The sequence below is a fragment of the Scyliorhinus torazame genome, chromosome 11 (assembly GCF_047496885.1).
Source record: "Scyliorhinus torazame isolate Kashiwa2021f chromosome 11, sScyTor2.1, whole genome shotgun sequence".
Taxonomy (NCBI): Eukaryota; Metazoa; Chordata; class Chondrichthyes; order Carcharhiniformes; family Scyliorhinidae; genus Scyliorhinus; species Scyliorhinus torazame.
The window spans coordinates 112,259,785-112,285,062 of record NC_092717.1 but is presented as its reverse complement, the minus strand read 5'-3'; the positions used below and the strand labels follow the sequence as shown (position 1 = coordinate 112,285,062).

General features: G+C 44.2%; 1 protein-coding gene across 1 annotated transcript in view; it reads right to left on the bottom strand.

Annotated features, from left to right (window-relative positions):
• Positions 1-20,718, bottom strand: part of cops5 (COP9 signalosome subunit 5) — a 105,799-nt gene extending 85,081 nt beyond the window's left edge. The window contains exons 1-2 of the mRNA XM_072467629.1: positions 20,244-20,718; positions 16,837-17,071 (exon numbers count right to left, since the gene is read on the bottom strand). Of these exons, the coding sequence (XP_072323730.1) occupies positions 16,837-17,071; positions 20,244-20,386 (378 nt within the window). The 5' untranslated portion in view covers positions 20,387-20,718. The remainder of the gene's footprint in view (positions 1-16,836; positions 17,072-20,243) is intronic.
• Between the last annotated feature and the right edge of the window lie 4,560 nt (positions 20,719-25,278).

Here is a 25,278-nt window from a genome sequence, read left to right as displayed (position 1 = left end):
CCACCCCCATCTGTACAAACGCAAACTTTAACTCACACAAATATGCGGCAGGCCCCGCATCAATACAGAAGGCATTACAGACAAAGTCCAAAAACAAAAACTTTTTTTAACATGAACAGCAAAGTTAAGCACCTCAGTCCACTGTCAGCCCTTTCTTTCTATGAAGTCCATCGCTTCATCGGGCGACTCAAACTAAAAATGTTGCTCCTCATAAGTGACCCAAAGACTGGCCGGATACAGCAGTCCAAACTTCACCTTCTTGAAAAGGGTCGACTTTATTTGGTTGAACCCTGCTCTTCTGGCCACGTCCCCCACTCGCAGCTTCCTCGCGAGCGCTCTGTGAGCCCTGTTCACCTCCAAGGGTTGGGAGAACGTCCCATCCCCCAGTAACTTCTCGAACATGCCTGCTATATATGCCCCTCCGTCTGCTCCTTCGGACCCCTCCGGGAGACCAACGATTCTCAAGTTCTGCCGGCGGGACCCATTCTTTGGTCCTCCACCTTCTCCAGGAGCCTTTTCTGTTGGTCTCTCAGCATCCCCACCTCCACCGCCATTGCTGTTTGGTGTTCCTCCTGCTCAAGTCAGTGCCTTTTCCACTTTCTGGATCACCTGATCTTACGCATCCAGTCTAAGTTCCAGCCGAGCAATCGATTCCTTAATCTGGTCCAAGCATTCCTGTTTCTGCTTGGCGAAGCCCTCCTGTATGAACTGCATTAGCTGCTCCGTCGACCGTTGGGTCGTCGAACCAGGACTCCGGTCGTCCGCCATGCTTTCTCCCGCTGCACCTCCATAAGAACATAAGAACTAGGAGCAGGAGTAGGCCATCTGGCCCCTCGAGCCTGCTCCACCATTCAATGAGATCATGGCTGATCTTTTGTGAACTCAGCTCCACTTTCCGGCCCGAACACCATAACCCTTAATCCCTTTATTCTTCAAAAAACTATCTATCTTTATCTTTAAAACATTTAATGAAGGAGCCTCTACTGCTTCACTGGGCAAGGAATTCCATAGATTCACAACCCTTTGGGTGAAGACGTTCCTCTTAAACTCAGTCCTAATTCTACTTCCCCTTATTTTGAGGCTATGCCCCCTAGTTCTGCTTTCACCCGCCAGTGGAAACAACTTGCCCGCATCTATCCTATCTATTCCCTTCATAATTTTATATGTTTCTATAAGATCCCCCCTCATTCTTCTAAATTCCAATGAGTACAGTCCCAGTCTACTCAACCGCTCCTCGTAATCCAACCCCTTCAGCTCTGGGATTAACCTAGTGAATCTCCTCTGCACACCCTCCAGTGCCAGTACGTCCTTTCTCAAGTAAGGAGACCAAAACTGAACACAATACTCCAGGTGTGGCCTCACTAACACCTTATACAATTACAGCATAACCTCCCTAGTCTTAAACTCCATCCCTCTAGCAATGAAGGACAAAATTCCATTTGCCTCTATCCATGCTACTACTTTCCCCTTAATGCCATGCATCTTTATCTTATGCAGCAACCTTTTGTGTGGCACCTTGTCAAAGGCTTTCTGGAAATCCATATATAACACATCCATTGGCTCCCCGTTACCTACCACACTGGTAATGTCCTCAAAAAATTCCACTAAATTAGTTAGGCATGACCTGCCCTTCATGAACCCATGCTGGGTCTGCCCAATGGGACAATTTCCATCCAGATGCCTCGCTATTTCTTCCTTGATGATAGATTCCAGCATCTTCACTACTACCAAAGTTAAGCTCACTGGCCTATAATTACCTGCTTTCTGCCTACCTCCTGTTTTAAACAGTGGTGTCACGTTTGTTAATTTCCAATCCGCCAGGACCTCCGCAGAGTCAAGTGAATTTTGGTAAATTATCACTAGTACATTTGCAATTTCCCTAGCCATCTCTTTTAGCACTCTGGGATGCATTCCATCAGGGCCAGGAGACTGGTCTACCTTTAGCCCCATTAGCTTGCCCATCACTACCTCCTGAGTGATAACAATCCTCTCAAGGTACTCACCTGTCATAGCCTCATTTCCATCAGTCACTGGCATGTTATTTGTGTCTTCCACTGTGAAGACCGGCCCAATAAACCTGTTCAGTTCCTCATGTCCCATTATTAAATCTCCCTTCTCATCCTCTAAAGGACCAATATTTACCTTAGCCACTCTTTTTTGTTTTATATATTTGTAGAAACTTTTACTGTCTGTTTTTCTATTCTGAGCAAGTTTACTCTTGTAATCTATCTTACTGTTCTTTATAGCTTTTTAGTAGCTTTCTGTTGCCCCCTAAAGATTTCCCAGTCCTCTAGTCTCCCACTAATCTTTGCTACTTTGTATGCTTTTTCCTTCAATTTGATTCTCTCCCTTATTTCCTTAGATATCCACGGTTGATTTTCCCTCTTTCTACCGTCCTTCCTTTTTGTTGGTATAAACCTTTGCTGAGCACTGTGAAAAATCGCTTGGAAGGTTCTCCACTGTTCCACCATAAAGTCTTTGCTCCCAGTCTACCTTACCTAGTTCTTCTCTCATCCCATTGTAATCTCCTTTGTTTAAGCACAAAACACTAGTGTTTGATTTTACCTTGTCATCCTCTAACTGTATTTTAAATTCCACCATATTGTGATCGCTCCTTCCAAGAGGATCCCTAACTATGAGATCCTGAATCAATCCTGTCTCATTACACAGGACCAGATCTAGGACCGCTTGTTCCCTCGTAGGTTCCATTACATACTGTTCCAGGAAACTATCGCGGATACATTCTATAAACTCCTCCTCAAGGCTGCCTTGACCAACCTGGTTAAACCAATCGACATGGGGGATTTGAATCTACATGATAACTGCTGTACCATTTCTACATGCATCAGTTATTTCTTTGTTTATTGCCTGCACCACCATAATGTTACTATTTGGTGGCCTATAGACTACTCCCATCAGTGACTTTTTCGCCTTACTATTCCTGATTTCCACCCAAATGGATTCAACCTTATCCTCCATAGCACCGATGTCATCCTTTACTATTGCCCGGATGTCAGTCCTTCTCTGTTCGCCTATTTCTTCCTTTGCGAGCACTCCTGGTCCGCCTCTCCATGCACAGATGTAAGATTCCTCTTCACAATTGCATCCACCATCAATTTTCCGAATCAAATCCGACAAAAAATTTGGGGATAAAGGTCCAAAGGTCCGACCCGAGCGGGAGCCACCAAATGTGTGACCTACTCCTTCATAGCCGCCACCGGAAGTAAATATCTCCATCCTTAATGAGGGAGGAGCCCAGCACGTATGTGCAAAAGACAAGGCTGAGGCATTCGCAACAATCTTCAGCCAGAAGTGCCGAGTGGATGATCCATCTCGGTCTCCTCCGGAGGTCCCCAGCATCACAACTGTCAGTCTTCAGCCAATATGATTCACTCCACGTAATATCAAGAAACGGCTGAAGGCACTGGATACTTCAAAGGTTATGGACCCTGACAATATCCCGGCAATAGTACTGAAGATTGCGCTCCAGAACGATGGCATCAAGGAGCCCTAGCTAAACTGAAGTCAATGGGAATCAGGTGGGTAAACCTCTGCTGGTTGGAGTCATACCTGGCACGAAGGAAGATAGTTGTGGTGGTTGGAGATCAATCATCTCAACTCCAGGACATCACTGCAGAAGTTCCTCAGGGTAGTGTCCTGGGCCCAACTGTCTTCAGCTGCTTCATCAATGACCTTCCTTCTATTATAAAGGTCAGAAGTGGGGAAGTTTGCGGATAACTGCACAATATTCAGCACCATTCGCAACTCCTCAGATAATGAAGCAGTCCATGTCCAAATGCAGCAAGACCTGGACAATATCCAGGCTTGGGCTGACAAGTGGCAAGTTACATTCATAGAACATTACAGCGCAGTACAGGCCCTTCGGCCCTTGATGTTGCGCCAACCTGTGAAACCACTCTAAAGCCCATCTACACTATTCCATTATCATCCACATGTTTATCCAATTACCATTTAAATGCCCTTAATGTTGGCGAGTCCATTACTGTTGCAGGCAGGGCATTCCACGCTCTTACTACTCTCTGAGTAAACAACCCAACTCTGACATCTGTCCTATATCTAGCTCCCCTCAATTTAAAGCTATGTCCCCTCGTGCTAGCCATCACCATCCGAGGAAAAAGGCTCTCATTGTTCACCCTATCTAATCCTCTGATCATCTTGTATGCCTCAATTAAGTCACCTCTTAACCTTCTTCTCTCTAACGAAAACAGCCTCAAGTCCCTCAGCCTTTCCTCATAAGATCTTCCCTCCATACCAGGCAACATTCTGGTAAATCTCCTCTGCACCCTTTCCAATGCTTCCACATCCTTCCTATAATGCGGCAACCAGAATTGCACGCAATACTCCAAATGCGGCCGCACCAGAGTTTTGACCTTATGGCTTCCAAAACTCAATCCCTCTACCAATAAAAGCTAACACACCGTACGCCTTCTTAACAACCCTATCAACCTGGGTGGCAACTTTCAGGGATCGATGTACATGGACACCGAGATCTCTCTGCTCATCCACACTACCAAGAATCTTACCATTAGCCCAGTACTCTGTATTCCTGTTACTCCTTCCAAAATTAATCACCTCACACTTTTCTGCATTAAACTCCATTTGCCACCTCTCAGCCCAGCTCTGCAGCGTATCTATGTCCCTCTGTAACCTGCAACATCCTTCTGCACTGTCCACAACTCCACCGACTTTAGCGTCATCTACAAATTTACTCACCCATCCTTCTACGCCCTCCTCCAGGTCATTTATAAAAATGACAAACAGCAGTGGCCCCAAAACAGAGCCTTGTGGTACACCACGAGTAACTTGAACTCCAGGCTGAACATTTCCCATCAACCACCACCCGGTCTTCTTACAGCGAGCAATTTCTGATCCAAACCCCTAAATCACCCTCAATCCCATGCCTCCGTATTTTCTGCAATAGCCTACCTTGGGGAATCTTATCAAACGCTTTACTGAAATCCATATACACATCAACTACTTTACCCTCATCCACCTGTTTGGTCACCTTCTCAAAGAACTAAATAAAGGTTTGTGAGGCACGACCTACCCTTCACAAAACGGTGTTGACTATCCCTAATCAAATTATTCCTTTCTAGATGATTATAAATCCTATCTCTTATAATCCTTTCCAAGACTTTGCCCACAGCAGAAGTAAGGCTCACTGGTCTATAGTTACCGGGGTTGTCTCTACTCCCCTTCTTGAACAAGGGGACAACATTTGCTATCCTCCAGTCTTCTGGCACTATTCCTGTAGACAACGACGACATAAAGATCAAAACCAAAGGCTCTGCAATCTCCTCCCTAGCTTCCCAGAGAATCCTAGGATAAATCCCATCCGGCCCAGGGGACTTATCTATTTTCACACTTTCCAGAAATGCTAACACCTCCGCCTTATGAACCTCAATCCCGTCTAATCTAGTAGCCTGTATCTCAGTATTCTCCTTGACAACATTGTCTTTTTCCTGTGTGAATACTGACGAAAAATATTCATTTAGCGCCTCTCCTATCTCCTCAGACTCCACGCACAACTTCCCACTACTGTTCTTGACTGGCCCTACTCTTACCCTAGTCATTCTTTTATTCCTGACATATCTATAGAAAGCTTTAGGGTTTTCCTTGATCCTACCTGCCAAAGACTTCTCATGTCCCCTCCTGGCTCTTCTTAGCTCTCTCTTTGACGAATGTGATATAAAATAGTTACTTTAGAGATACTAGTTAATGTAATGTAGAAATAAGCCACTTTGATTTTTGCAGTTAGGGACAAAGGAATTTGGGACCGCATGGAAAAAGCAGGAAGAGGTGTGTCTATAAGAGTGAGGATGCATTGATAGGGGCCAGAGAAAGGGATTGGAAGTGAGCCAATCAGAATGGATTAAACAGGTCAGGAGGGACCTAGGCTGACCTATGTCCGTCGAGTATGTGAAACTTGATACCATTTGAACTGATTTTGCAGAGATTCCTTTGTCTGTTAGTTCAGTCGTTTTCTGGAGTGTAAGAGGCAGGACGTCCTGTTACATTCTGTAAGATGGTTAAGCTTGCAAGCTAAATAAATAACTTCTGTTTACGTGCGAATCCGTCTCAACTTTTATTGAGGCCAGACTGACAGAGAAAGAAAATAGGAGATCAGGAGATCAACATCTTTAGGTCCTTCCTGGCTAACTTGTAACTCTCAAGCACCCGAACAGAACCTTCACGTCTCCTCTTTACATAAGCCTCCTTCTTCCTCTTGACAAGTGGTTCAAGTACTTTAGTAAACCACGATTCCCTTGTTCGACCACTTCCTCCCTGCCTGACAGGTACACGCGTATCAAGGACACGCAGTAGTTGTTCCTTGAAAAAACTCCACATTTAAATTGTGCCCATCCCCTGCAGTTTCCTTCCCCATCCTATGCATCCACGTAACCGAATTGTGGTCACTGCTCACCGACCTCCAAATCTAACACCTGGCCTGGTTCATTACCCAGTACCAAATCCAATGTGGCCTTGCCTCTTGTTGGCCTATCCACATACTGTGTCAGGAAACCCTCCTGCACACATTGGACAAAAACGGACCCTTCTAAAGTACTCGAGCTTTAGCGTTTCCAGTCAATATTTGGAAAGTTAAAGTCCCCCATAACAACTACCCTGTTGCTTTCGCTCCTGTCCAGAATAATCTTTCCATTCCTTCCTCTCCATTACTGGAACTTTTCGGAGGCCTATAGAAAACTCCCAAAAGGGTGACCTCTCCTTTCCAGTTTCTAACCTCAGCCCATACTACCTCAGTAGACGAGTCCGCATCAGACATCCTTTCTGCCAACGTAATACTACAATTACGTCAATGCAACATTGACTAACAATGCCACACCTCCCCCTCTTTTACCACCTTCCCTGAGCTTACTGAAACATTTAAACCCTGGAACCTGCAACAACCATTCCTGTCCCTGTTCTATCCATGTCTCCGAAATGGCCACAACATCGAAGTCCCAGGTACCAACCCATGCTGCAAGTTCACCCACCTTATTCCAGATGCTCCTGGCGTTGAAGTAGACACACTTCAAACCACCTTCCTGCCTGCCGGTACACTCCTGCAACTTTGAAACCTTACTCACGACCTCACTACTCTCCACCTCCTGTACACTGGAGCTACAATTCAGGTTCTCATCCCCCTGCTGAATTAGTTTAAACCCTCCCAAAGAGTATTAGCAAATTTCCCCCCAAGGATATTGGTACCCTTCTGGTTCAGGTGTAGACCATCCAGTTTGTAGAGGTCCCACCTACCCCAGAATGAGCCCCAATTATCCAGGTATCTGAATCCCTCCTTCCTGCATCATCCCTGTAGCCACGTGTTCAACTGCTCTCTCTCCCTATTCCTCGTCTCGCTAGCACGTGGCACGGGTAACCCAGAGATAATAACTCTGCTTGTTCTAGCTCTAAGATTCCACCCTAGCTCTCCAAATACCTGCCTTACATCCCCATCCCTTTTCCTACCTATGTCGTTGGTGCCGATATGGACCACGACTTGGGGCTGCTCCCCCTCCCTCTTAAGAATCCCGAAAACACGATCCGAGACATCACGGACCCTGGCACCTGGGAGACAACACACCAACCGCGAGTCTCTCTCGTTCCCACAGAATCTCCTATCTGTCCCCCTAACTATGGAGTTCCCAATGACTAATGCTCTACTCCTCTCCCCCCTTCCCTTGTGAGCAACAGGGACAGACTGTGTGCCAGAGACCTGTACCCCATGGCTTATCCCTGGTAAGTCCCCCCCGCCCCCCCGTATCCAAAGCGGTATACTTGTTAATAAGGGGAACGACCACAGGGGATTCCTGTACTGACTGCTTCCTCCCAGCCCCTCTCACCGTCACCCATCTATCTTCATTCTTCAGAGTAACTACATCCCTGAAGCTTCTATCTACGACCACCTCTGCCTCCCGAATGATCCGAAGTTCATCAAGCTCCTGCTCCAGTTCCCTATTCGCACTACACAAATGCCAGGCAATGGCCATCTACTACAAGAGAGAATCTAACCATCGCCCCATGACATTCAATGGCATTACCATTGCCAAATCCCCCACAATCAACATCATGGGGTTACCATTGATCAGAAACTGAACTGGACTAGCCATATTAGTACTGTTGCTACCAGGGTAGGTCAAAGGCTAGGAATCCTACAGCAAGTAACTTACCTCCTGACCGCACTCCCCCTCCCCCCTCCCCAAAGCCTGTCCACCATCTAAAAAAGGCACAAATCAGGAGTGTAATGGAATACTCTCCACTTACCTGAATGAGTCCAGCTCCAACAAAGCAGCCTGTCTGATTGCTCGTCCCCCCAGAAACATTCAAATCCTCGACCCATAACGAACAATGGCAGCCGAATGTACCATCTACAAGATGCACTCAAGTAACTCACCTAGGTTCATTAAACAGCACCATCCAAATCCACGACCACTACCATCTGCAAGGACAAGAGCAGCAGATACCTGGGAACTCCACTACCTGGAGGTTCCTCTCCAAGTCACTCACCACCCTGACTTTGAAATATATCGCCATTCCTTCACTGTCGCTGGGGCAAAACCCTGGAACTCCCTCCCTAATAACATAGTGGGTGTACCTACACTTCAAGGACTGCAGTGGTTCAAGAAGGCAACTCATCACACCTTCTGAAGGGCAACTAGGGATGGGCATTAAATGCTGGCCTAACCAGCAACACCCACATCTCGTAAATGAATTTTTAAAAAGTTAAATGTGATTACCTTGATGAGATTCTGAATGAAACTTATCGGAATTTGTTAAATTAGAGATTACAAATTTTTAAAATATGCCTGGTACTTTCTTTAGTTTTTTTTCTTCCACTGCATACAGATCATAAATTGTGTTAACACCAACCCACCAGCTGCAAAATGGTGGGGACTGCATTAAAATAAGGTGTCAGTCATGGAAGAGATCAATAGCATAAAGGATGGAAACAAGCTTGAAATGGAAGATGAATACAGCAAATATTTTAAATTATTACTTCCTCCAATTAATCACCAGAGGAAGATAAAAGCAATAGGTCTTCCAAAAACAAACAGAGAAAATCACGTTATGATCTGGTTAGAGAGCAGTTGTTTTTTGTTAAAAAGTTGATGAAAGTTTGAAATTCTTAGGAGAATAAAGTGTAAGATTACATGGTTTTAAAACTCTCTTTATACTATTTCTAAAACTACTTGAAGGAAAACGGCAGACAGAATGTGAAGCTGATGAAAAATATTTATTCCATGCAATTGACATGATTCAGCAGAGGACAATACAGCAGGGCTGCTGATTGGCTGTTGTGGGGGAAATTTGCATACGTGCATTGTGGTCACCGTAACTTGAAGGTGGTTTGTGGAGGAGCTGTTGTCAAGTGACACTTAAACCCGAAACACTTCTTCAGTGTTTCCCTCCCTACTCACTCCTCTAACTGAAGGGCACCACGGTAGCATTGTGGATAGCACAATTGCTTCAGAGCTCCAGGGTCCCAGGTTCGATTCCAGCTTGGGTCACTGTCTGTGCAGAGTCTGCACAGCCTCCCCGTGTGCGTGTGTGGGTTTCCTTCGGGTGCTCCGGTTTCCTCCCACAGTCCAAAGATGTGCAGGTTAGGTGGATTGGCCATGATAAATTGCCCTTAGTGTCCAAAATTGCCCTTAGTGTTGGGTGGGGTTACTGGGTTATGGGGATAGGGTAAAGGTGTTGACCTTGGGTCCAAGAGCCGGTGCAGACCCGATGGGCCAAAAGGCCTCCTTCTGCACTGTAAATTCTGTGATTGTGACTGGTCCTGATGAATCCTGGGAATTCTTAAAATTCTTTCACAGGATGTGGGTGTTGCTGGCTGGGCCAGCATTTATTGCCCATCCTGAATTGCCCTCGAGAAGGCTGTGGTGAGCCTCCTCCCTGAACTTGGGCTCCTTGATGTCACACTCAGTCAAATGCTGCCTTGCTGTCATGTCAACTCCAGAGTTCACCTCTTTCAGCCATGTTTGGACCAAGGCTATAATGACCAGAAGACATAGGAGCTGAAGTAAGGCCATTCGGCCCATCGAGTCCACTCCACCATTCAATCATGGCTGATTTCAACTCCATTTACCCGCTCTCTCTCCATAGCCCTTAATTCCTTGAGAAATCAAGAATTTATCAACTTCTGTCTTAAAGACACTCAACGTCCTGGCCTCTACCGCCCTCTGTGGCAATGAATTCCACAGACTCACCACTCTCTGGCTGAAGAAATGTCTCCTCATCTGTGTTTTAAAGTGACTCCCTTTGATTCTAAGGCTGTGCTCCCGGGTCCTAGTCTCCCCTGCTAATGGAAACAACTTCCCCACGTCCACCCTATCTAAGCCATTCATTATCTTGTAAGTTTCTATTAGATCTCCCCTCAACCTCCTAAACTCCAATGAATATAATCCCAGGATCCTCAGACGTTCATCGTATGTTAGGCTTACCATTCCTGGGATCATCCGTGTGAATCTCCACTGGACCAACCCCAGTGCCAGTATGTCCTTCCTGAGGTGTGGGGCCCAAAATTTCATAGATAGAGATTTGTTTTCATAGAATTTACAGTGCAGAAGGAGGCCATTCGGCCCATCGAGTCTGCACCGGCTCTTGGAAAGAGCACCCTACCCAAGGTCAACACCTCCACCCAATCCCCATAACCCAGTAACCCCACTCAACACGAAGGGCAATTTTGGACACTAAGGGCAATTTATCATGGCCAGTCCACCTAACCTGCATATCTTTGGATTGACGATTGCTCAGAGAATTCTAAATGGGGCCTAACTAGTGCTTTATAAAGCTTCAGAAGTACATCCCTGCTTTTATATTCCAAGCCTCTTGCGATAAATGACAACATTGCATTTGCTTTCTTAATTACGGACTCAACCTGCACGTTCACCTTTAGAGAATCCTGGACTAGGACTCCCAAGTCCCTTTGCACTTCAGCATTATGAATTTTGTCACCGTTTAGAAAATAGTCCATGCCTCTATTCTTTTTTCCAAAGTGCAAGACCTCGCACTTGCCCACGTTGAATTTCATCAGCCATTTCTTGGACCACTCTCCTAAACTGTCTAAATCTTTCTGCAGCCTCCCCACCTCCTCCATACTACCTGCCCCTCCTCCACCTACCTTTGTATCATCGGCAAACTTAGCCAGAATGCCCCCAGTCCCATCATCTAGATCGTTAATATATAAAGAGAACAGCTGTGGCCCCAACACCGAACCCTGCGGGACACCACTCGTCACCGGTTGCCATTCCGAAAAAGAACCTTTTATCCCAACTCTCTGCCTTCTGCCTGACAGCCAATCGTCAATCCATGTTAGTACCTTGCCTCGAATACCATGGGCCCTTATTTTACTCAGCAGTCTCCCGTGCGGCACCTTATCAAAGGCCTTTTGGAAGTCAAGATAGATAACATCCATTGGCTCTCCTTGGTCTAACCTATTTGTTATCTCTTCAAAGAACTCTAACAGGTTTGTCAGGCACGACCTCCCCTTACTAAATCCATGCTGACTTGTCCTAATCCGACCCTGCACTTCCAAGAATTTAGAAATCTCATCCTTAACGATGGATTCTAGAATCTTGCCAACAACCGAGGTTAGGCTAATTGGCCTATAATTTTCCATCTTTTTTCTTGTTCCCTTCTTGAACAGGGGGGTTATAACAGCGATTTTCCAATCGTCTGGGACTTTCCCTGACTCCAGTGACTTTGGAAAGATCATAACTAACGCCTCCACTATTTCTTCAGCTATCTCCTTTGGAACTCTAGGATGTAGCCCATCTGGGCCTGGAGATTTATCAATTTTTAGACCTCTTAATTTCTCTAGCACTTTCTCCTTTGTGATGGCTACCATATTCAACTCTGCCCCCTGACTCTCCTGAATTGTTGGGATATTACTCATGTCTTCTACTGTGAAGATTGACGCAAAGTACTAATTTAGTTCCTCAGCTATTTCCTAGTCTCCCATCACTAGATTACCAGCGTAATTTTGGAGCGGCCCAATGTCTACTTTTTCCTCCCGTTTGTTTTTAATGTATTTAAAGAAACTTTTACTATCATTCCTAATGTTACTGGCTAGCCTACCTTCATATTTGATCCTCTCTTTCCTTATTTCTCTCTTTGTTATCCTCTGTTTGTTTTTGTAGCCTTCCCAATCTTCTGACTTCCCACTACTCTTTGCCACATTATAGGCTTTCTCTTTTGCTTTGATGCATTCTCGGACTTCCTTTGTCAGCCATGGCTGCCTAATCCCCCCTCTGCTAACCTTTCTTTTCTTTGGGATGAACCTCTGTACTGTGTCCTCAATTACTCCCAGAAACTCCTGCCATTGCTGTTCTACTGTCTTTCCCACTAGGCTCTGCTCCCAGTCGATTTTCGTCAGTTCCTCCCTCATACCCCTGTAGTTAACTCTATTTAACTGTAACACCTTTACATCTGATTCTACCTTCTTTCTTTCAAATTGCAGACTGAATTCTACCATATTATGATCACTGCCTCCTAAGTTTTCCCTTACTTTAAGATCTTTTATCAAGTCTGGCTCATTACATAACACTAAGTCCAGAATGGCCTGTTCCCTCGTGGGCTCCATCACAAGCTGTTCCAAAAAGCCCTCCTGTAAACATTCAATGAATTCCCTTGTTGGGTCCACTGGCAACATTATTTACCCAGTCCACCTGCATATTGAAGTCCTCCATGATCACTGTGACCTTGCCTTTCTGACATGCACTTTCTATTTTGTGGTGCATTTTACGCCCCTGGTCCTGACCACTGTTAGCGGAAGCCTGTACATAACTCCCATTAAGGGTTTTTTGCCTTTGTGGTTCCTCAACTCTACCCACACAGACTCCACATCATCTGACCCCATGTTGTTTAGTGCTATTGATTTAATTTTATTCCTAATTAACAAGGCAACCCCGCCCCCTCTGCCCACCTCTGTCTTTTTGATAGGTTGTGAATCCCTGGATGTTTAAATGCCAGTCCTGAATCCCCTGCAACCACGTCTCTGTGATGCCTACCACATCATACCTGCCAGTCACAATCTGGGCCACAAGCTCATCTACCTTGTTCCGTACACTGTGCGCATTTAAATATAGCACCTTTAATTCTCTACTGACCATCCCTTTTTGTTTTCAGTGTGGTAGACCTTGGTTTACTGAGCCTTTCCATACACTGTCATATTTTGTGAGATGGGGACTATCGTAACCTCTCCCGAGTTCTGTCTTTTTTGTGGCTTTTTGTATTCCTAAGCAGCTGCGCTTCCCAATGATTACTTCACCTCTTGGTTCCCTGACTTTCCCTCCCCCCAATCTTTAGTTTAAAGTCCTATTGACCACCCTATTTACTCTTTTCGCCAGAACACTGGTCCCAGCTCGGTTCAGGTGGAGACCATCCCAACGGTATAGGTCCCCCCTGTCCCAAAGCTGATGCCAGTGTCCCATGAAAAGGAACCCCTCTTTCCCATACCACTCTTTCAGCCACGTGTTAACTTCCCTTATTCTTGCCTCCCTATGCCAATTTGCACGTGGCTTGGGCAGTAATCCGGAGATTATGACCCTTGAGGACCTGTTTTTTTAATTTGAATCCTAGCTCTTTATAATCTCTAAACAGGTCCTCTTTCCTATGTTGTTGGTACCGACATGGACCACAACAACTGGATCCTCCCCCTCCCTCTCCAGAATCCTTTCAAGCCGGTCAGAGACGTCCCACACCCTAGCACCGGGCAGGCAATATACCATGCGGGACTCTTTATCCTGCTCACAAAGGATACGTTCTATCCCCCTGATAATAGAATCCCCTACAACTACAACTTGCCTATTTACTCCCTCCCTTGAATGGCCTGCTGAACTATGGTGCCTTGGTCAGCTGACTCATCCTTCCTGCAGCCCTGTTCACCATCCACACAGGGAGCAAGTGCCTCGTACCTGTTGGAGAGGGTCAAGGGCTGAGGCTCCGGAGTTCCTGACAGCTGGTTCCCTTTACCTGCCTGACTTGCAGTCACACCCTACTGTCCCTGGCCACTGGCAGGATTTAAACTTACTTTGACAGGTGTGACTGCCTCCTTAAACACAGTGTCCAGGTAAGTCTCCCCCTCCCGGATGTGCCTCAGTGTTTGAAGCTCAGACTCCAGCTCATCAACTCTGAGCCGGCACTCTTCGAGCAGCCAACACTTACTGCAGATGTGGTCGCTGCAGCTCGCAATGGGATCTGCCAGCTCCCACATCAAGCAGCTCAAGCACATCACCTGACCAGCCATCTCTAATTAATTAATGAGTTTAATTTTTAAGTTTAAAGTTTAGCTGTGTTTTTTTTAAAATTTGGGGCAAATTTGCTATCAACCAATCAGATCACAGCTTCCCTCTGACGTCACTTTTGAAAAAAAAAAGTGGAAAACAGGAAGTTATCGTTTGGTTTTTATACTCACTGAAGCAGAGTTGCCCTGGCATAACCCAAACTGAGCAGGTTATTGCTGAGTAAGTGCCACTTAATAGCACTGTCAACAACTCCTTCCATTAGTTTGCTAATATTTTAGAGTAGACTGATGGGAGTGATAATTAACTAGCATAGATTTGTCCTGCTGTGTGTGGACAGGACAAACCTGGGCGATTTTCAACATGTCAGGTAGAAAGATGCCAGTGTTGTACTTGTGCTCCAACTGGTTTACTGGGAGTGTGACTAGACTGCACCACAAGTCTTCAGTACTATTGCCGGAAATATGTCAGACCCATAGCATTTGCAGATCCAATGTCTTCAGCCGTTTCTTGATATCATGTGGAGAGAATCAAATTTGCTTAAGACTGGCATATATGATGCCGGGAACTTCAGGAAGAGGCAAAGATGGATCATCCACTTGGCACTTTTGGCTGCAAATGCTTCAGTCTTGTCTTTTGCATTGATGTGCTGGGCTCCCCCATCACTGATGATGGGAATAAGACCAAAAGACTGTAAGAAATAGGAACAGGAGTAGGTCAGTTCGCCCTTCGGGTCTTCTCCATCATTTAATAAAATCATGGCTGACCGAACACTCACTAAGTCCACTTTCCTGCCCTCTCGCCGTAACCTTCAAATTGTCTACAGATTGAAAACCTATTAACCTCAGCCTTGAAAACATTCAAGGACTCAGCATCCTCAGCTTTCTGGGGTAAAGAATTTCAAAGATTCATCAGTCTGAGAGAAAAAACTCTTCCTCAAATTCATCTGATCACCCCCTTATTCTGTGACTATACCCTCTGTCCTGCACTCTCCCATGAGTGGAAACATCCTCCCAACATTTACCCTGCCTATCCCCTACGCATCTTATATTTTCAATCATACTGTTTCTAATTCTTTTGAACTCCAAGGAGTACATATCCAACTTGTTTAATCTTTCCTCATATGGCAGTTCCTCCATTCCTGGAATCATCTTGGTGAACCTCCTCTACACTACCTCCAATTATAATATATCTTTCCTCAAATAAGGAAACCAAAACTGTACACAGTATTCCAGATGTGGCCTCACTAATTTCTTGTACAATTGCAGCAACACACTTTACTTTTATACTCCATCCTCCTTGAAATAAAAGCCAGAATTAGATTTGCCTTCTGCACCTGTATGCCAGCTGTCTGGGTTTGTAAACAAGGACCCCCAAGTCTCTTTGTGCGACAGCTTTCTGCAGTCTCTCTCCATTTAAATAATACTCCACCTTCTCGTTCTTTCTTCCAAAATTTCACATTTCACCACATGAAATTGAAGGGGATATTTATAGAACCTCCTCCTCCTCCAGTTAGTTGGTTATTTTCCCAACACCATGCATGATGGCAAAGCTTAGACCTGATCCGTTGGTTGAGGGGTTGCTTATCTCTATTACATGCTGCTAGTGTTGTTTGGCATGCAAGTAGTCCGGTGTTGTAGCTTCACAGGCTGACACAATAATGTACATTGATTATATTCAGACTGCACAATCCAAACCGAACCCACAAAATCAGAACTCTGAACAAAAATATCAAGTCCATTGAAGCAAATGCTTAAATTGAGTCAAGATCCTCCCCATGCCTGTGTGGGTCTCATCCCCACAACCCAAATATGTGCAGGATAAGTGGATTGACCACACTACATTGCCCCTTAATTGGAAAAGAAAAGAATTGGGTACTCTAATTTTTTTTTTTAAATTGAGTAAAGATAATTCCAATGGATAAATGTAATCGTGCAAATTAGTTTTTTGTTTAAACCCTTACTTCTGACAATAGAAATTTCAGTTACTGTGGAGGAAAAAGCAATTTAAGTTTTTTAAACTTTTGGGAGATTTGAGAGAATCCAGTGACCAGATTGGACAGAGTTTACAGAGACAATGCAGAGAATGCAGGAGAGAATTATATGGATAGATCCTTGGGGGGGGGTTATGGAGTAGGGTGGGAAAAGGGCCATTGGTGGAGGGACTCTGGTTGTGCAAAACCTCATTCCGGAGGTCTCAAAAACCTCATTCGGGAGGTCTTGCATACTTAAGCTCGAACCTGAGAATTATGAGATACTGACAGATCACGTGCAAGTTCACTAAAGGAGGTTCAAAACCAAAGAGTTAATACCAGTAGACTCAAAATAATCTTACAACAGTTAAATGCAGACAAAGGAAATGTAGATCGGAAGTATTGATGATAGACGCAAGATTTAAGGTATTGATAGATACTGCAATTACAACACATACCTGGAAATAACTTGTATACATTAGCAATATCCTTTGCAAACTGTATTGACAAATCTGAAATTTTCCATTTGAATCCCAGTACTTAAAAATAAATTGCAATAATTTCACAAGATGGAAAAATCTGTCAAGTTATTTAACCTACCTGTTTAGCATTCTCAATATAAGCAGCCATGTATTCATAAGCAGCAGCCTGAGCATTGACTCTGGTTTCTGTCCCTTCAACAGGGAGAGCAAAACTGTCCATTATGATCATTGTTTCTCCATCCACTTTTCCCAGCATTAAGCCCATCACTTCCAGATTTCCACCCGACCTGGCATGCATCACCATCTTCAAAAGTGCAAGGGCCGAGATCTTACAATACTTGAAGTAATGATGACTGGAATAAATAAATTACAATAATTAGAAAAATATAGTGTTTAATTTTGCTGACAGTCACAACATATTTCTTGCATTTCGCATTAAAATCTGATGTACTAGTAGTTACACAAATGTAAATATAAATGGATGGAATTAAAATAAAACTTTAAATCACACAATATACACAAAGATTATCAATATTATTCAGTATACTAAACATATTAAAGATCATTGTCAAAATAAAAGCTGAACACCAAAGCAGAAATTATGACATTCATTTGTTATGCAAGTAAAGATAATAATAATCTTTATTAATGTCACAAGTAGGCTTACATTAATACTGCAATGAAGTTACTGCGAAAATCCCCTCGTCGCCACACTACGGCACTTGTTCGGGTACACCGAGGGAGAATTCAGAATGTCCAATTCACCTAACAAGCACATCTTTAAGGACTTGTGGGAGGAAACCGGAGCGCCCGGAGGAAACCCACACAGACATGGGAAGAACGTGCAGACACCGCACAGACAGTGACCCAAGCCGGGAATCAAACCGGGTTCCTGGTGCTGTGAAATAACAGTACTACCACTGTGCTACCGTGATACATAAAGCAAGCCACAAATTGGAAGAACTCACTGCTCTTCTTTCAGTGTTGTGGGCCAGATGAACAGAAAGTCAGGCAAGTTCTCACCCAATGCAGCACTCTTGTCAGTATTGCACTGAAATATCATCTGATATTCTGTAAAGTCCTTTGGAGGGGTGTAAGAGTACATCATTGTCCTCAGTTTGCTAGTGAATTAGAAATCCAATCCCTCAACCAACATTACAAAAACACATTATCCATCTCATTGCTGCTTGCAAACTGACAGCAGAGCTTCTGGCATTATATCAATGACTAAACTTCAAAAACTTCTAACTGTAGAGTACTTTGGGAAGTCCTGAACTCCATTCCCCTGAATTCCTGATTCTGCAATCCAGCACCAACTCACAAGCACCACTTCATCTCTTCGGCCAGTGAGCAGAATACTACTGTCCCAAAGGGGTACCTTTGCCCCAAAGGCCGCAGCATGGAATTGCCAACCTTCTGCTGCCTCCTTAGTTCTTCAGTGCTTCTCCCAAGCCCCCATCACTTAAGTCTGCCAGCCACAGCGCTCTTACTGCCTAACTGGGACATCTTCCCTGGGACTCTCCACTCCCAGTGACATGATCCAGGTTTTCACACAGTTTTCTCTTGTGCAAGTCCACTGGCCCAAAGAACTACAAAATATTGAACTGAGCATGCGCTGCCCGCTCCCGGTATATGCATGCGCAAAACTCTCGAGGTCTGTCATGACTAGGGAGTTTCCAGCCACCACTCATGGTCAGAAGGCAATTTGGATCTCGTAACGGTGGCTAGGCTTCAAAAAGAAAACCATATACTTCAGTTATATAGATAGATTGGAGAAATTGGTATTGTTTTCCATGGAGAAACAAATGTGAGGGGTAATCAAATCATATCTTAATGTGGAAAATAGACTGCCAAAATTTGTGAAAAAGAATACTATTGTACTGGGTCACCTTTGCAAATTCAGTAGTCTTCAAATTAATGGCATAAAAATATGATCCGCTTTGCACCTGGATTAGATGGATCTTAAAGTGTGTGTTAATGAGTCTCAAGTCCATGTCATGGAGCTACATATATAAAAAACGTATTTTGCACATATCTTAAGTTTCAATGTTGGTGCTCTGATTTAGGATTTATCCAATGAGGCAAAAGTACTAAGGATTGTCTATTGTAAACTTCTTGATCTACAAATTTCAAGAACAAGACAAAGGAGAAATACAAGCGCAAATAGGACTGCTTTGCACATCATCAGTCACATTGTTGGGCTTGGACACCCCCGACAATCATCATCATAAAATACGTAAATTTTCATGTTTAATAACCAGTTAGTTACTAAAAGGCAACCTTATTTTCTCATTAGGCTCACATGATTTTCTGTAACCGGGAATGCTGTCTCTTCAGTATTCACGTTTAGTGGAAATTATTTAAATAGACACAAGTGCATTATCACAGATCACAACGTTAACTGGGTACATGGCTAAGCAGAATGGGAAGCTGAGAAATTAGTGAAAGTAGGAATTTGGTGCAAGGAGGATCAGATAGTCATCTTTGCCTTTTCATTCATGACTCCTTAAGATACTGTCCAAATGCAGTGTGTACCATCTAAAAGATCCACTGCAAGAAATTACCATAATAATAATAATCATGACAGTAACTTCATTGAAGCCTACCTGTGATAATACACGATTATTATTATTATTAGTAGGCTTACATTAACACTGCAATAAAGTTACTGTGAAAATCCACTAGTGGCCACACTCACCAGGTGTGCCTGTTCGGTTACACGGAGGGAGAATTCAGAATGTCCAATTCACCTAACAGCACGTCTTTTGGGACTTATGGGAGGAAACCAGGGCACCCGGAGGAAACCCACGCAGACAAGGGGAGAATGTGCAGACTGTGCACAGACAGTGACCCAAGCAGGAATCGAACCTGGGACCCTGGTGCTGTGAAGCAACAGTACCACCCAAACCCACGAACACTACAATGTAGACAGACAAAGGCAACAGATACATGGGGACATCACGGTCTGGAAGTTACTCATGGACTGAGCAGTTCAAGCAGGCAGCTCACCACCACCGAGGGGGAATTGGGTATGGACAATAAATGCTGGCCTAGCCAGCGAAACCCACATCCATTGAATGAATAAATAAAACATCACATGAAACAGCAGAGCAGGCTCAAAGCACCGTGCAGCCTAATTCTTGTCTTTATATTCTTAGATACATTTTCCAGTAGCTAATAAAAGTAATCTGCCATTTGTAAAGTCAGTGCTGTAGCATTAAAAAAGTTGGTCTGTGAGAAGTTAGGAAATTTAATTTGTATATGTACTTATATAGAAAACAGGACATACTAAATTGGAAGTTGTGGTTGTAATAAAATTACAACCACAACATGCCCCTTTGCCCCCAAAGTTTTGTCCAAGACACTCTTTCTGAATAAATTGCATTTACTGGGGTTGCTGTTTCTTGATATATTTAAGTCTCCCTACTGATGAAACAAAGGTCGGGCCTACTAGACGTCTCATTAACTGCTCTTATTCAAACACTGATCCCGTCAAGAGCAATAACGTTTCAAACATTGACTTACTCTTTAGTCCATGGTTTAGCTGCGAGGATCTCCTGCTGTTGTTTTTTGTCATATTTGTAGATCTCATCGATGCTCTGAACTTCCTGCATGTTATTCGCCAGCTCCCAGGTCTTCTGGGCGACATTACCACTCACACCAGCCATGTTCTCCTACCTTCTTATCCGCCCGCTTCACTCGGCACCGCGACAACTGCCTCTGTCATTCAACGCCGCACCTCCTCACCAGTTTTAATATTAAATAACTACCACACCGTCAGCGGCCTCAGGCCAGTCCCAGCGGTGGCACCGCGCGGGGGGGGGAAAAAATCACGATAAAAGAACACCAAGTCAGTTAACTTATAAATGTCGTTAACTATTGATTCTCAAAGCACAGTTTATCTTTTAATTTCGTTCACTTAATTTAACACCATCTGATTCAAGGATAAAGTCGAATTGTGAGGCCTCTTCAGCCTTCAGGGAGTGGTGCGCCCTCTGAAGGAAGTAAGTGGAATATCCGGCAAACAGGGCAATGGGACTTTTCAATGGCTGACACCCATTGGACACCAGGAAGAAATGTGACTGTGACCATTAGATTACACAATAATCAACTCAAAGAATTCATGCAAGTTCAAAGTAACACGCATTTATTGAGTTTCCTTTGATATTACTTATAGTTAGAATTTTTTTTTTAATTTTAATTTTATTTTTTTAAATTTGGAGTAGCTAATTCATTTTGACCAATTATGGGGCAATTTAGCATGGCCAATCCACCTAACCTGCACATCTTTTGGGTTGTGGGGGCAACCCAGCAAACACGGGGAGAATGTGCAAACTCCACACGGACAGTGACCCAGAGCCAGGATCGAACCTGGGACCTCGGCGCCGTGAGGCAACAGGGCTAACCCACTGCGCCACCGTGCTGCCCTATAGTTAGAATATTATTGAGCATTTCTAAAAAAAACATTTGTCAAAGCTTTTCATCTTGCACTCATCAGGGCAATCGCAACAATACCAATGCCAGGGGAAGCAGCAACTGTATGCAGAGAGGGTGCTAATTGGTTGGCAAGTGGACTCTGATTGGTTGGGGTGTTGCCATAGAGAATGCACCAGATGATGGTGACTTTGAGTTAACTGACAATCATTTGAATTTTAAACCAGGTACCTTGACTCTGATTGGTCAAGGCAAGGGATGTCCCTTTCCGAGGGTCCGAGGAGGGTTGGTTCTGCTTCTTCGTTGCACAGGAGCCTGGGGATGAGCCAAGATTTATGCTTGATGTGAATCCTATTGTTTACCTTGTGGTGGAATGCCTTTTTGGTTGTTTGAGTGACCTGTTCTCTTCTCTTCTTCATTGGTGGTTGCTTGGCTTGTACCAGGGAAATTCATATTCTGGTGTCTTGATATCTTGTTATCCGGTACATTAGTTCTGGTAGCTCTAACTCTTCCCTCCTTTTCCTTCCTTTCTTGGAGGCTCTGGAGGTTTGGTCATAATCTGAACATGTTGCTGCCTCTGTGTGGAATAGTATAGAACGATGTTGTTTCTGCACTGGGCCTTAGTCTGCGGTTAAGTTGCATTGTAAAAGGCGAAAGATTTATACGATCTGAAAGAGAAACCAGAGTGTACTAAGTTGCATTGTATGGTATATATGTGACTCCCCAGATAACTGGGGATTTTGAGCATTTTCTTTGCATTGTGAGGGTGGATATGAAGAACTCATACATGGGTGCAGATGAGTCTGGTATCCGAGGAGAAGAGGCTGTGGTGGGTCACTGGTGCCTTTGGTGCTGCTAGAGTTGAGGGAGATGTACGTTGATGCGCACCCAAACATGGCACCGAATATTTATCCTGATTTCTCGTAGTACTTGTGGGTTGACAGTGTGGGGGCGTGTGCACCATTTTACCATGGTTTCCATGGCCTCATCCTGTAACTCCCTCGGTCTCTGGTGGGGTGTATAGGTACCTAGTTGTCTGGTGGTTGTATCGAGTCAGTTGTGATGTTGCTCTCCTATCGCTCTCTGTACTCACAAAATCCTGTTTATGGCAATGTATTATTTTGTAATTTAGTTGTGTTGTTCTCCAAAATGTAAAACATTAATAAATACACTTTAAAAGCAAAAGAAAACAGATGGCCATTCCATGAAATAATATATCCAAAGATGTGCAGGTTAGGTGGATTGGCCATGCTAATTATCCCTTCGTGTCCAGGGATGGTGCAGGGCAGGTGGGGTTACAGGGATAGGGTGGGGTGGATTGGGGAGTGTAAATGGATAGAGTGCTCATTCAAAGGGTCAAAGTCTCGATGGGCAGAATGGCCTCCTTCTGCACTGTAGGGATTCTATGATCATGGACTTTATCCGTTTGTATAAAAGATTTAGGAAATTCAATCTGGGGCTCCTGGATCAGGAATAGCCTATAAATTATTGGATTGTGCTAAGGTATCTCATATGGAGAAACAACATGTCCGAATAGAACTTTAGTTCTTGGAAAAGGGAAGTCTGATGGATCAAATGTTAGCTACCTTAAAAGGTTCCCAGGGAACAATTGTTTCCTTCAGCCTTCATGGAACAAATGAAACATTACGTGATGAAACAAAGAATTGAATACTGATTGCCAGATTTGATATAGTACAGGTACTGAAACAAGGCAGGAATTAAAGGCAGACAGAATGATAATGAAAATACTTTTAGCAGATCTGGCTATTACAACAGAAGACAACATCTGTGCAACAATATTGGGTGAATGAATTCCAGGAATGCCCAAGGAACAATTAATAGGTGACTCAAAATATCATTATCTGGAAACTTCCCAAAGTGAAAAAGCAAGTGCCCTTGAAATGACGAATGGCAAAGAGAATTTTGAGGAAGAGGAGGAATCAAAACATACTATACACAAAGAGTTTCAATCCTGTGATTAATGTATTAGGTGCAATCTCATTTTTAATTATGCCGCAATATATAGAGCTTATACTTCAACAATATGCGGGACATCAAGACCATAAGAGATAGGAGCAGGAGTAGACCACTTCGCCCCTCAAGCCTGTTCTACCATTCAAGAAGATCACAGGGGATCTGATTGCACTTTCGCACCTGCCCCAAAAACCTTTTTCTCTCTTGTAGATCAAAAATCTGTCTAACTTAGCCTTGATTCAATGAACCAGCTTCCACTGTGATCTATGGTAGCAAATTCCAACGGTTAATGACCGTCTGATACAGAATACCCTCCTTATCTTCATCTTAAATGGAGATCCCCTTATTGGAAACTTTCTCCCTAGATCTAGATCCTCCCACAAGGAGAAATATACTCTCAGCATCTGCCCTGTCATGCCCCCTCAAAATCTTGTGTTTCATATGAGAATTAGGTCACTTATCATTTTTCTAAACTCCAACGAGTAAAGGACCAACCTGTTCAACCGTTCCTCAAAAGACAACCCCTTCATCCAAGGAACTAACCTCATGAACTTTCTCTGAACTATCTCCAATGCAAGTATATTCCTGCTTAAGTAAGGAGACCAAAGTTGAACCCAGTACGCTACATATGGTCTCACCAGGGCTCTCAATTGCAGCAAGACCTCCCTACCTTTATACTCTATCTTCTTTCCAATATAGGCCAACAATTCCATTTGCCTTCCTAATTATTTGACATTCCCTTGTATGCCAATATTTGTGTTCCATGTACAAGGGCACTCAGATCCCTCTACAGGGGAACAATTTAACAATTCTCTCAATTTAAATCCAGGTTGCGTATCCTTTAGCCAAACGCTGGGGGCCAATTGCATTTTGGATTTCAGATAATTTCAGTTTTCAACTACTGCATATAGGCCTATTTACATTACAATGGTTGACGTTAAGGCTAGCTACATTCTAAAGTAAATAAAATGGCTACTAAATGGAATGATAAATAGAGTACTGTAATAGGTTCCCACCTGTGACACCATCTGCGATTTGTTGCTCTCTTTGGTTGGCTCTTAATTTGGCTCTGTTTAATCACGTTTGCTCAATGAAAGTCGCTTATTGTCACAAGTAGGCTTCAAATGAAGTTACTGTGAAAAGCCCCTAGTCGCCACATTCCGGCGCCTGTTCGGGGAGGAGTGGTACGGGAATCGAACCGTGCTGCTGGCCTGCCTTGGTCTGCTTGAAAAGCCAGCGATTTAGCCGAGTGTGCTAAACCAGCCCCGGCAGGTATCTTTCGACACCGGCAGGTATCTTTCGGCACCGCCACAAGGTTCAGAACTGAATACTGACTCGATACACCAATTAGTAAGTTCAAAAGCAATGCTCATTTATTTACACACAATCAAATCCACTCATGCATAAACTCTACAAACTAAACTACCACTATTACTAAAGCCTATACTTAGCTTCGGGTGCCCACTCAGTCAGAGGAACAATGGCCGTTGCTCGGTTCTGAGGCTGCTGGGTTGAGCTGTTTACAGGGTAGCAACTAGGAGGGTCTATCTCGTAGCGTGTGTTGACTTGGAACTTACTTGGTCTGATGCAGCTGCTAGGCTGGTCTCTCTCTTCGCTGAGAGCCAAAGCCAAAGAAGAAAGATTCTCCCTTGGGGAATACCTTTCATACTAAAAAGGGCTTCGCGCGCTTTTGGGCGGGCTGTAGCCACGTAAAATGGCTGCGTTCCGATTAATCTGGCCAAAACCCAGTTTGAAATGGCTAACCCGAAAGACTGCTGGGAAAAGCAGCTAACAAGACACAAGCAGCCAGCTGCAGACAGTATTGCATATTCGGCTCTGGGGAAGTTAGCCCAGATCGATACTCAGGGCTATCAACAGCCCATCAACCCAGGTATTTGCAGTTACATTCAGGACTGTTTGCAGCCCATCTATTCAGACATCTGCAGTTAAATCGGCTATCCCCGGGAACAATTGCAACATATTAGCAATTGAATACCGGGCCAGACCTGTCGGCGCCTGCAGTGGCCGAAACAAAGACAGGTGAACGACCACCCCCCGACCGAGGAATCGCCTCACCATTGGACACATCGACCCCAGGGATTGGGAACAAATTCAATCACTTGGGACTCAGGGTCAAGGGCCGCCCCAGGAG